This window comes from Eucalyptus grandis, chromosome 5, assembly GCF_016545825.1.
Source record: "Eucalyptus grandis isolate ANBG69807.140 chromosome 5, ASM1654582v1, whole genome shotgun sequence".
In the NCBI taxonomy this organism is placed as follows: Eukaryota; Viridiplantae; Streptophyta; class Magnoliopsida; order Myrtales; family Myrtaceae; genus Eucalyptus; species Eucalyptus grandis.
This window is the reverse complement of record NC_052616.1, coordinates 10,799,036-10,811,392: the sequence shown is the minus strand read 5'-3', so window position 1 is coordinate 10,811,392 and position 12,357 is coordinate 10,799,036. Positions and strand designations below refer to the sequence as shown.

Sequence of the window (12,357 nt, the reverse complement as noted above, 5' to 3'; positions counted from 1 at the left end):
GAACCGGAATAACCCAAATCGAAAATAAATAACGATTATCTTTCTATTATCCGAACCGAAACCAAATCAAATAAAAAATGCATGAAATTTCGGTTAGGTTTTGGTTTCGGTTCTGACACCCTAGTAATTTGAACCATGCGACGTGAGATCATTAATTCAAAAGACAAATAAAAATGTTAAAGTAACCAAAAAAAAAAAAAAAACAGAGGGAAAGTTTAGAGAGAGAGAGAGATCATGCAAGGGCTGGGCGCAGCGACCCAATCCAGCCCAAAAGTTAGGGAGGGTCAAATCTAGTAGACCTTAACATGGGTCCGACAGACTATAGGTATGCCAAACTTGGCCCAAGCCAACTTGACAAGTTAATATAATCAAGTATTTCCATAAACTCCATCAAATTTGACAAATGAAAAATGTCAACAAAATTTAAAACTTGAATGTACTTTTAAAAGTTTTAGAATTTAATTATACTTTCGTAACAAATTTTAGAATTTTATTTTATTTTATTTTTACAAATTTTAGGGCTAAATTGTGACTTTGTGACAAATTTTAATATTTCCAATATATTTATCCCTAATAGGATTTCAAATGTTGATACAATTACTACCAATCTCAAGATTCACAAGAAATAATTCCAGTATAGTTTACATCACACAAATGTAATAAAGAAAATGTAATGTATGATTCGTTTACATTAATTTTTATTTCGTGATGTTCCATAAATTTGTTATTTCAATTTTTTTTTTTTTTGTATTTTGCGAGTCATTCTTCCTTCAAATTCTCATACAAAAGAGTATTGATTGACGAATGGAATTTAATCGGTCCCATGCATAGATTTGATTTTTCAAAAGGGGTGATAGTGAATGAAATTACGTTAGTGATTTCTTTTTCTTTTTTTTTTTTGGAAAACATGTTGGCGAATTCGATAAACGAAAATTTCCCACTTAATTCTCCCTAATATGCAAGGAAAAGTTTGCCCTTAGTGTCAACGCTTTTACTCGGGTTGAAGAACCGGATATTCGTCTCATCCTGCATCTAACTTTTTGTAAAGCTCGGATTTTTCATCCAGTCAATCTCAGACTCTCCTGGTTTCGACGAGAACCGTGTCGAGTCGAGGCGACCCGTCTCTGCTCTCGCCTTCCTTCGTTCCTTCGACCCTTTCACGTTCCCCGTGAGTCGCCCTTTCGTTTCCGGCGCAACCCTTCACGTTTCGTTGCAATAGCTTTACAGTGATCTGCACGAGCGCCCGCGTTCGCCTCTCTGCAAGTTCCTGTTTTCGTGGATGCCCATTTGCGTTGGGTTCGTGTGAGAACTCTGCCCGGAGTTTCGATGGCCCCAATGTGTTTGACGTAATGCTTCTTAGAGCGCGCTTCGTGGGGGGTGTGTATTGTCAGGGAGGAAGTGAGCGGGGGAGCTTGAGTTGACGTGAAGGTTGGCGAAAAACTTGTTGGGTCTTTTTGGAGCTCTGGAGCTGTTGCATGGTGAGGACGTTGAGCTTGGAGATGATTTGGGGTGGTTAATGTTCAATAGGGAACGTGTCTAGGTCGGTGACGTGCGTGTAGGCCCGTTTGAATTGTTTGGAATTTCACGAGTTCTGCTGGTAGATGATAATTTTATAGCTGCGTGTGTTGAGGGTGAGTAGACGTCAAGCTTTGATGTGGAAAGTCTGGAGCTTGGAAATGAACAGAATTTCATTTTGAAACAAGCTATATCATTTGCTATCTCTGTTAATCTTACTTTTGATGGTGTGCTTGTTACTCTGGGTGAGCACGGTGACTGTAACCGATGGAGTAAGCTCACTGGGTTGTGTGTTGTGATGTGTAAATTTATTAAGACTGGATTTAACATTTAATTCCTTTACCTGGGTCTGTGTTTGCTGTGGTGGGAAGACAAGGTGGCATTAAGACACTTCAAAGCTGTACATTCTAAACAATAGGGAAACCGTCATTCATAAATGACAATGAAAAGGCCAAAGTATTTACGAACTAGAACATTGAACTCTGTATTGTTGATTTCCCTCAGATGCTTGGTCAAAGAATTTGTTTGAAAGTACACCTGAAGTTAGTTGATTTATGGTTGCATAGTGAGATCTGCCTAGTTCTTACCTCTCTCGAGGTTGCTAAAACTTTTCCTGTAGACTGAACACTGAGGTCTCAACTCTGACTGTCAAATAACAAGGCACTCATTTTGCTGCACTGGTCATGTAAGGGTGCGTGTTTTCTCCGTAGATTGGGTCTCTCCAGTACTTAATTGTGACATTCACTTGCTTTAAATTCGAGTTCCACTACCTAATCGAATAAACTTTAGGACTTTACCGTGCGCATATACTTTTCTGTTGGATTTATTAGTATCCTGAATTTGTTTTGTCGTTGTTTTCACTTTGCCAACACAGGTAAGAAGTCCATGGTGGCAAAGATGAGAATAATGTCAAAGGAGTTGGTCGAGGCTTTTCGTTTCATTTGTACAGTAGACTTCTGGATAATGGCAGTACTTTGGACGTTCTCTTTGCTGGCCTCATACTGGCAATTCTTCAGCCATGGTCTTTTTGGTCGAATTGTTTCATTCCCTCGAAATGCCAACATAGAAGTTCCTCTGAGACCTCTCTGCATTATCACTGGCGTACGGCAGATTTCTTTTGCTAGTAGCAAATGTTCTCAATTAGATTATCCTACCGAGAGCTTTCTCTGCCTTTTGCCTGCAGGCTACATCTGGTTTGGGTGCAGCGGCTGCTTATGCTCTTTCAAAAGAAGGTTTCATTGTTGTCCTTGGTAATTTCACAGTCTGTGGTTTATCCTCCTCATTCCTTTGATATGGATGTAGCAACACTTAGTTCAACCCCATGCCTGGATTTTCTGTGATTGCTTGTGCTGGATCATCTTGATGATAGCTACATTGGGAGGAAAAAAAAATAGGCTGTCTACATAAATGCCACCAGCCTGTAGGGCTGAGCAGCGGTGTAGGGTCGACCCTGGACCGACCCTGGACCGGCCCAACCCTGCCGGTCCTAGTCCGGTTCCCAAGGGGACTGGGTCGGTCCTTGGTCCTGAAATTCCAGGACCAACACTGTGCGGGTTGGTCCTCGGTCCTAAGAGTTTTGGGTCGGTCCAACCCTGGACCAACCCTGTATATTATATTATTTATAATTCTTTTATATATTCAAACCTAAGTAAAATGTCTATTATATTATATTCTATTGAGATGTTCTATCAATAGCACTAATAGTAATTTCAATTTAAAACTTTTGTTAAGTATTAATTATGTGTCGTTTGTTTTGTTTTGAAGTGTTTAGAAGTACAAGTGAATTAACAAGATGTGAAGTTATATATTCATGGTTTATATTAAGTATTTTGAACTTTTTATGATTAATTTGTATTTTACTAATGAATTTCAGCTATACTTTGCTTTTCAATTTGTGTCAAATGGTAGAAGTTTTTAAAGAGTAGAGTAGTACTGCAGTTGCTACGGTGATTTGCTAGTGAAGTGGTGTAAAGCTCATTTTTTTGTTGAGTAGACTCTACATGATCAAATGCTAGTCAAGTGGTGCGAAGCTCATTTTTTGGTTGGGTGGACTCTACATGATCAGGAAAACACTTTTGCATATGGTGTTATAAATATTAAAGATAGATGATTACAAGAACTTTCCATCTTGTCCCATATCTCGATGAGCAGTTAGCGGATACGAAATTTCTATTATTGTGTCATCTTAAATTTGCTAAATATGTATTGGTATTTTATAGTTTAGTTGCACAATACCGTATTGTTGATGGATGTGTAATTTGAATTTGTAGGTTTGCTTTTTTAGGAAGTATAAAAAATAAGACGAAAAAAATTATCGATCGGTCCCGGGTTGACCCTGGAACCGGACCGAACCCATTGGGTCGGTCCGGTCCTTGGTCCCAGGCTCAATAGGGTTGGTCCTCGGTCCTAAAAATTGAGAACCGACATTGTACAGGTTGGTCCTAGGGTTAGGGGGTGGCCCGGACCAACCCAGACCATGCTCACCCCTACCAGCCTGTGATGAACACTCTCATAGGAAGAGTTATGGGTAGATATATGAATGTTCTCTGGTCTTTACTTGGTGATTCAAGCAAAGAGAAAAGCTTGTCAATTGCTTAATGTGACAAATAATGTACGGATGACTGTTTGTTGTCCTTAGAGTTAATGCAAAATGCATATTTTCTTTGTTACAAGAAGAATGAGTTTTGATCCATGCAGGTACAATTATTTAACCGAAATTTATGCTTTCTCTGCAGTTGGACGGTCTGCTCACAGGTTGTCAGAGGTACTTGTTGTGTGGCATCCGTTTTAGCTTCTTTGCTCTACATGATGCTCTCAATGATTCTTTTTTTTTGGGTCACAGAGAGTGGCAGAGATTTGTAAACACAATAAGGATGCCCATCTTAAAGCTTTTCAAGCTGATATATCATCTATCGAGTCAATCTTACACTTCAGATGCTCCCTTGAGCAATGGCTGTTGGAATCAAATATGCATGCCTCAGTCCAGCTTCTGATAAATAATGCTGGAATGTTGGCAACATCCTGCAGAATTACAGCTGAAGGCTTCGATGAGTAATTATCTTATTGCCATGGGAATTTTTTTGCAATATTCTTTCCAAAGATCCAAATATTTGGCAATTTAAACACTAAAGGAGTCACAGTGGAGAATATATATTCTGTTGTTTTAGATTTAACTAATGAGATGCATATGTTCTAATTTCTAAATAAGTAACGATAATAGTGTCGTCACTTTCCCAATTGAAAGTCTAATGTTCTAGTGATTTTGATTTTCCTATATACCTTGTCAACTCGTAGTTTACTTGCGGAGATTTGTTGCCACGGTAGCAAGTGGCATCTCCCACTGTTTCCGTTGTCTCCTTGGAGCTTTTCTCTTTTTGGAATGGAATTTATTAATTGCAGTCTTTCATAATGCATTGTTGCCTGATCTCCTATTGATTCTTCTCACCACCTCTTTATACACCAGGATGATGGCAACGAACTACATGGGACCATTCTTTTTGACAAAGCATTTATTACCACTTCTCAGAAACAGCCCTGTTCCATCTCGGATAGTCAATGTCACGTCCTTTACACATCGAAGCGGTAAGATATTTTCACTTTGTGGTCAGAAACGCTTCCATTTATATTGCATGTTTGGCCAAATTCTGTGGAACACTGATTGCAGCTGGTGGCCAGCCTGCAAGGAGGTTCCTCTGTGAAACCCGGGCTTGCTGACCCTTATGGCATGTCATTTTTTCATTCAATTAGTGAACTAAATACAGTGCCCATCTAGGACTTTAACAGTGCCTGAGATAGCAAGCTAAAACTAGAATGTGCAATATAGCTGTACTCAGTGTCTAAGTTACAGAACTCTTTTATGATGTCAAATAGTTGGTATTGTTTGCTTGTAGTTTCTTGCTGTCCAACTTCTCTGTGCAGTTTCTGTCTTAGTGCAATTGTTATACTAGGTTTAGAGTCATAGTTTTTTTTTTATTATTTAAAATCACCTTTTCCTCGGTTCTCCTCTTCTTCAGTATGTGGTGTGACGTTTGACAAGGAAAGTGTTATTGGGAAGAGTTCCTTCAGGATGAAACAGTATCCATGTGCACAGATCTATGGTTATTCAAAATGTAAGTTTCATGTTTTATTTGAGAAGCCTAGCACCAAAAAGGAAAGGATAGAATAAAAGATACAGCAATATTTGAGAAGCAAATGTTACATCTTATCACAACTTTAGTAAGAGTTTCCTGTTTGTTTACAGTATGCCTTCTGCTGTTCTCATATGAACTTCATCGACGCCTTCGCTTGGAAAGCTCCTGTCATGTTTCCATTCTGTATGTATCAACAATTCTGCTACTCTGGATTTAAGCATTCTTGTAGGACAGTGTAATCTCACCCTTAAGTTTGTATGGTACTTGAATTTGAACTTTCCACTTTCCACAAATCCATGAGCTATCCCTTTTTAGTCGAAAACCTGGTTTTTGTTATCAGAGATACTATACTAGTTGATTATAAACAAGAAAATGTCCTTAGGCTTTGTAGATTGTCTTTCTCTATAGTTTTGTGTATGAATACATGCTGGCAGCACAATTGAGATGTTATCCTGTTTCTTTTTTATTTCCAGTGCTGTGGATCCTGGAGTAGTGAAAACCAGTATCATGCGAGAAGTTCCCCCTTACCTTTCCTACACAGCTTTTGCATTTTTAACTGCAATGGGTCTTTTGGATTCACCTGAAGGTGCGGTCAACTCAGTTCTGGATGCAGCCCTTGCCCCTCCTGTGAGTTTTTCTGACTGCAATCATTATCTTTAATTTCTGCTATATGCTAGATGGGACTGCAATGAAATCACCTGGGTTTCATCCCAATAGGCAACCACAGCTGCATATATGGGTGATAGTGATTTTTTCCCACTAAATAGGCTGGTGTAAAGCATTCCTGTACTGGTGCTTCACTTATCTGAACCATCTTGAATGAGTCTCTCTCGTTTTATCCTCAACTGAGGTCACACTAACATTGGACGTAAAATCCATTAATGTTGATTCTATGGTATGACTGTGTTTCCAGATTGATTTTCCCTTCTCTGCTGATAATCTATGGTATCAATCTTATGTGGCTGCTATTACATGTTGGAACAGTGCTTACTAATAGCCACTGTCTTGCAAATATAGGAAATTTCTGGTGTGTATTTCTTTGGTGGGAAGGGCCGGACTATCAACTCTTCTTCAGTTTCGTACGACACCGGACTTGCCAGAGAATTGTGGGCCACTTCATGCGATTTGTTTCTGGAGGCACAGCTATCTGCTAAAAGCATTTCCAGCTCAGTACAAAGATGAGCATAGGGAACACGTCTTCTTGCAAATAGTGCCTGTCCGTTTAGAGTTTTCAAACTTCTAACAAAGCTAGCCAGAGCATGACCATTGATCTGCGTTAACAGAGTAATGCAAGTGCAACGTGATCCTCTAGTTTCAGATAAATATTTAGTAGCAGATTTTTCCCTTAGTTGTTGATATGCCATCATTGATCCGATCCAGATGTTGGCTCTGTAGATTTTCCTTCTGTTTGGCATCTGACACTTTAGTAGCTTAAACTTTTAATGATTTGCTTCTAAGGCTTCGAACAATTAATTGAGTTCATCAATAACTTATGGCAGGTTGTTCTTGATCCTCCACAGCTTTATGGATTGGTTTTGTTCTTCTTAGGTTCACAGGAGGTAACGATGGATAGTTACCATAGAAATATGGAATGGATATCTTTGGTTGCATAACATGCCATGACCTCATGGCATGCGTCAGAGAACCTAGAAAGACCTACACGGTCACGAGAACAAACATCCTGTTACAAAGAAAGACTTATTTTTATTTAATTTCTAGTGAGAATCTCTATGTCAATCACGTCTGCATTTAATACTATCTTTAATCCTATCTCTTTCAATTATGAGGAGAGGTATGGTTTATCCTTATCGAAAAGTGCAATTGAGTTGCACGCGTTTGGTTATTGTCCTCATCTTTTCGACTCCTTTCATTTTTATACTTTTGCATAAGTTCTCTCACCTCTTGGACGGTTTACTTTGGTTGTGACAAAGCCAGTAATCTTCAAATCCACTATAAAAAAAGATTATAATGGAAGGAAGGGGAGCGACAAGTTGACTTGGGACAGGTTTTAATTTGACAGCAATCGTCCATTTCTTTTTCTACTCATCTTTCATTTCTATATATTATATTGCGTTAGGCCTGGACTCTTGGGAGTTATACATTGGTTAAGTCGAAGCCAGTAACCTTCACTTCCAATTTCAAAAGGGTCAAGTTGGTAATGAAGGAGCGACAAGTCCTGAACGAGACATGGAAAAAATGTTTGATTTGACAGCTGCTGTCCATTTCTTTTCAACTCATCTTTCATTTTCATGTTGTTGTTGGATAAGGCTCGGGCCACCAAAAAAAAAAAAAAAGAAAAAAAAGTTTCGGATAATTTTTCCTTCCCAGCTATCTCGGGCCCGGGGCCACCGCCATAAAATCCATCGGACGACTCGTAGCTTTCCTGCAAAGTAGGAGGGGGCAAAAGTCTTCGTTGAACCTCCCGTCCTCGACTCTGCTCGGCTCATCACCCCGCGCTCCCGCATTCTCCACCGCGTAACCTCTCTCCATCTCCATCTCCATCTCCGTAGTCATCTCTCTCTCTCTCTCTCTCTCTCTCTCTGAGTTGCTGTGGGGTTGTGCTTGGGTAGGTGGGTGTGGGTGAGTGAGTGAGTTGGTGAGTGATGGCGAGCTCGTTGTGACTCGAGTCGTCGCCGAGTGATGACCCGTCGAGTCTCTGATCTTGGGCACTCTCTCGTTCGAGTTCTCACCCTTTCTTCTTCTTTGGATGGATCTAACCATACCCGTTTGCGTGATTGCTTCGCTGGGTGTTTAGGTGCAGAAGATGAGCTCGGAGGGTGGGAAGGAGGATTGCCTCGGTTGGGCTGCCCGGGACCCTTCTGGGTTCCTCTCCCCCTACAAATTCACCCGCAGGTATTGCCATTTTCTTTTTCTTTTTCGATTTCTACCGAAGTGTTCATGCGAGAGTCTCAGTACAGTGTTCACGCGAGACAGTTTTCGGTCCAAACCCATTTCATTTTTTCGTTCTTTCGTTTGTTGTGTATGCGCTGAATTCTGGGTCGAGAATTGTTGGTAATGGTTTACTCAGAATTTCATGGCAGACATGAGGATCCTGTACTGGCTGCCTTTCTGAGCATTTGAGGTTGTATCTACCGTATGGACAAATATGCTTGTAGTCATGGAATTTTTCCTTTTCTCATTTCTGGTTTCTTGTTTTCTCGATAATCGTAGGTCAAGCTTAGTTTGTTGATCTTGAAAATGGAAAAAAAAGGTACCCTAGTCTGATTAGTCACTGGATTATATGCTCACCTGTTTGGGAATCATCTCTTTAGGGCCGTGGGAAGCGAAGACGTCTCGATTAAGATCACGCACTGTGGAGTGTGCTATGCAGATGTGGCTTGGACTAGGAATGTGCAGGGACACTCCAAGTATCCTCTGGTGCCAGGGTAGGATGCAGCGTGATTCGAATGTTAATCTTTTTTTCTTAGCACCATCCTCATAATTCTCTGAACAAAATTTGCAAATGATTTTTTTGATTGATTCAGGCACGAGATAGTTGGAATTGTGAAACAGGTTGGCTCCAGTGTCCAACGCTTCAAAGTTGGCGATCATGTGGGTGTGGGAACTTATGTCAATTCATGCAGAGAGTGCGAGTATTGCAATGACAGGCTAGAAACCCAATGTGAAAAGGCGGTTTTGACTTTTGATGGAATCGATGCGGATGGTACAGTCACAAAGGGAGGATATTCTAGTCACATTGTCGTCCATGAAAGGTAATTGCTTATTGACACAGTGTTATTAGGCAGCATTTTGCACTGTGACAGAATTCCAAATCATGGTGGCCAAAAGAAAGATTTCATGTCATGTCTTCTTCTCTGCTAATTTTCTTCTTATTCTGATTGTGACCAGAAGTGGCATAATGCATAGGACTGTGAGGAATGGCTTTTAGGCATTAGTTGCATCTTGTGGAAAGGGATAAAGATACTTTCTATAACTACTCTGGAGAGTCTTTAAGTCCTCTGTATCCAATTACTATTCAAACCATTCAATGGAGAATTGGCTTTATTAAATGCAAAAAGAAGTTCTTTCTTTTCAATAACCATTGTTAAGAATGGAATAAGCTGTCCTTAGATTGTTAGAGTTAGATCATAAGTATCAGATCAAATGGGTAGCTAAATGTATGTGCTTTCACTAATTCTTGTATCTGATAGAGCCACAGGAATCTTGAGTCCTTTGGAGAAATTGATTGAAGGAAATACAGAAATTACGTGTTCAGTCAAGCATATGTGATATGCCACCAGTTTCCTTTCTTAGAGCAAGTGTCTTTTCTTAATTTTAATCGAGCGTGGCCTCCTGTATGCTGCAATTGCTTTATTTACGTTGCTACAGCAAGAAATGTTTGTCTTGAGCAATTTGTGGTCAGAACAAGGATCACAGAAACAACATGATGCTGAATTGTGGTCTAAGCAAGTAAAATTCCCAAGCATGCGGAAGATAGGATTTCTGGCTCCGTGATTTGATTCCTTTTAGACAACAAAGACAGGATGCTGATTCTATTGGGAAATCACTTCCTGTCTTGGTGTTATTTGGAAACTTAATTGCGGTGCTTCATTGACAGGTATTGCTTCAGGATTCCAGAAAACTACCCGATGGATCTAGCAGCGCCATTGCTCTGTGCTGGAATCACGGTGTACACTCCAATGATACGTCACAAGATGAACCAACCTGGTAAGTCTCTAGGTGTAATTGGACTTGGCGGGCTCGGTCATATGGCAGTTAAGTTTGGGAAGGCTTTTGGACTGAAAGTCACAGTGTTAAGTACAAGCATTTCTAAAGAGGAGGAAGCACTGAGCCTGCTTGGGGCTGACCATTTCGTTATCTCATCTGACCTAGAGCAGATGAAGGTAAAAAGAGGAAAAACTAGAATTATCCACATTGAGATCCATGGTGGTCAAATTCTGTTGTGATATGATAAATCCAATGCACGCAGGCCATTGCTAAGTCCCTGGACTTTATAATCGACACGGCAGCCGGTGATCACCCGTTTGATCCTTACATGTCTCTTTTGAAGACGGGTGGCATTCTAGCATTGGTCGGCTTCCCGAGCGAAGTTAAATTCAGTCCAGCCAGCCTTAACCTCAGTATGTTTTTGTTCTCAAATCTGATTACTAGATGAAATTTCATACCTGATAGGTGAACTAAGTTGCTCGCGGTGAACTTTTGGCAGATATGAGAACTGTTACGGGTAGCGTAACGGGAGGAACAAAGGATACCCAAGAAATGATAGACCTGTGTGCGGCGCAGAAGATATACCCAAACATCGAAGTGATACCAATTGATTATGCCAACGAAGCTCTGGAGAGGCTCATCAAGAGAGATGTTAAGTATCGATTCGTGATCGACATTGAGAACTCCTTGAAGTGACACCATCAATTGTTGAAGTAGTTAACTTTCAGTTTTTACGTGTCTTCAATAATGTAATAGTGGAGTCCTAGTCAATAGGAAGTGGCCTGTTTTTAGGAGTTAGTTTCTGCATATGTTCTGGTTAGTGGGGTATGTTAGTGGGTCTTTGTTGTTGTTGTTCTATAGCTATTTTCTTGCTAAGTGGTTTGGATGTTCTGCCTATTTAATAGGCTTATGTTCCGATGAATAAAGTAACGAAAGTTACAGCAACAATTCTCTTGTGTGTTTTCTTCTCTGAGTCTATTTGATTAAATTTCAACATCAATTTGGGTTGTTGGAAATTGTTGCTGGCAAAGCTGATCACACAGAGGAAAAGTGGGAGTTTCTGCTAGAGGAGAGCATCATCTGTGCCTTTTTAATTGCTCTGCTGGAGTACAAATAAACTATGCCTGATATACTTTGATACTCGTGAGTTTTATAGCAGAAATAAGTGAAGTGGGTAATGAAATCCTGGTACTTTTCTATGTGATGATTGAGAAACTGTCTGAAAAATTGGCTTCTTGAGAGTTCTGCTTGAATGGCTTCGCCTCTCCTACAGGTTCTCCTCAAGCATCTCCTTAGCCACTTGGAAAATCACAGCCATGTGGCTCTTTCCGAGGATAATATTCGAGGGACTTGATTGACTAAAATTGGAAATGTTTAGAAGTCAATTAAATCAAATAAAATATTTAAACCTCAATTGAAAATAAAATATTTAGAATTCAATCAGTCAAAGGGAAGACGATCAATGATGACCTATGCTCTTATTTTATTATTTATTTGCTCAGTCCTTGTGAATGAGCAAGTATGTCGTAGATTCCATGGCCTCAAGACTGCGGAGATTGACATGAAATGATCTTGTATTGGCCCGACAATAGATTGCTTTTTTCCTTCTTCCTTGTCGGATCCTAAGGTTTTCCTATCCCAAGTCATGTGCATTCTAAAGAGAACGCAGCACCATCTCTCGCGTGAGATAACACGACATAAGATAAAGCGGCATACCTATCCACTAGCTTACCCAAGCCTGTCCATTGGCATTTTGGATTAAGTTGGCCTCGATGACGATTTTTTGTATGAAAATATCGGATTAATCAGGATTATTTGACGACAATATACTTGCTAATAGAGCAAGCTCGATATCCTTTTGCCGGTTTAAATAATAGGATGTCTTTACTGGCTCCTCACGAATGTTTCATCGCCGGAAATGTTCATGCACGTTGGCAGAGCGAATGCCTACCAATTATAACATGAACATTTTTGATAACTATGTAAGGCACTCATCTCTCTTCTGGCATTGTCATGGCAGGAAGATTGTTGATTCATTAGAGGA

General features: G+C 40.1%; 2 protein-coding genes across 19 annotated transcripts; both read left to right on the top strand.

The window, feature by feature from the left end:
* The first annotated feature begins 951 nt into the window (after positions 1-951).
* Positions 952-7,192, top strand: LOC104444166 (short-chain dehydrogenase TIC 32, chloroplastic). 6 transcript variants are annotated; one of them, XR_005550873.1, is made up of 11 exons: positions 952-1,168; positions 2,390-2,616; positions 2,699-2,765; positions 4,251-4,279; positions 4,358-4,566; positions 4,979-5,097; positions 5,529-5,624; positions 5,756-5,828; positions 6,119-6,272; positions 6,363-6,540; positions 6,663-6,802. XR_005550873.1 is itself a non-coding variant. In XM_039312059.1 (11 exons), exons 2-10 carry the CDS (start codon positions 2,401-2,403, stop codon positions 6,420-6,422), a joined length of 1,023 nt encoding a protein of 340 aa, XP_039167993.1. In that variant the 5' UTR covers positions 952-1,168; positions 2,390-2,400; the 3' UTR covers positions 6,423-6,437; positions 6,663-6,755. The 6 variants fall into 6 exon arrangements, 5 of the variants coding, with proteins under 5 accessions (XP_039167993.1, XP_039167992.1, XP_010056096.1 ...); XM_039312059.1 differs by having other exon boundaries at positions 6,363-6,437; positions 6,663-6,755; XM_010057794.3 differs by lacking the exon at positions 6,363-6,540 and having other exon boundaries at positions 954-1,168; positions 6,663-7,192.
* Positions 7,193-8,001: 809 nt separating this feature from the next.
* LOC104444157 (probable cinnamyl alcohol dehydrogenase 1) lies at positions 8,002-11,261 on the top strand. Of its 13 annotated transcripts, none has more exons than XM_018873786.2 (7): positions 8,002-8,120; positions 8,407-8,498; positions 8,918-9,031; positions 9,131-9,358; positions 10,204-10,489; positions 10,576-10,726; positions 10,813-11,084. In XM_018873786.2, the coding sequence occupies exons 2-7, from the start codon at positions 8,410-8,412 to the stop codon at positions 11,007-11,009; spliced, it is 1,065 nt and encodes a 354-aa protein (XP_018729331.2). In that variant the 5' UTR covers positions 8,002-8,120; positions 8,407-8,409; the 3' UTR covers positions 11,010-11,084. The 13 variants fall into 13 exon arrangements, with proteins under 13 accessions (XP_018729331.2, XP_039167996.1, XP_039167999.1 ...); XM_039312062.1 differs by having other exon boundaries at positions 8,024-8,139; positions 8,401-8,498; XM_039312065.1 differs by having other exon boundaries at positions 8,029-8,120; positions 8,401-8,498.
* Positions 11,262-12,357: the final 1,096 nt, after the last annotated feature.

What these genes read in the sequence shown, in the direction of transcription:
- LOC104444166 (XM_010057794.3), top strand. Translation starts at nt 2,401, where the DNA reads ATGGTGGCAAAGATGAGAATAATGTCAAAGGAGTTGGTCGAGGCTTTT. An exon ending in CTGCTCACAGGTTGTCAGAG is followed by an intron (nt 4,280 to 4,357) that starts GTACTTGTTGTG and finishes TTTGGGTCACAG; the next exon opens with AGAGTGGCAGAGATTTGTAA. An exon ending in ATGCAGCCCTTGCCCCTCCT is followed by an intron (nt 6,273 to 6,662) that starts GTGAGTTTTTCT and finishes TTGCAAATATAG; the next exon opens with GAAATTTCTGGTGTGTATTT.
- LOC104444157 (XM_010057777.3), top strand. Translation starts at nt 8,286, where the DNA reads ATGACCCGTCGAGTCTCTGATCTTGGGCACTCTCTC. An exon ending in CTGATCTTGGGCACTCTCTC is followed by an intron (nt 8,322 to 8,400) that starts GTTCGAGTTCTC and finishes CTGGGTGTTTAG; the next exon opens with GTGCAGAAGATGAGCTCGGA. An exon ending in AAGTATCCTCTGGTGCCAGG is followed by an intron (nt 9,032 to 9,130) that starts GTAGGATGCAGC and finishes TGATTGATTCAG; the next exon opens with GCACGAGATAGTTGGAATTG.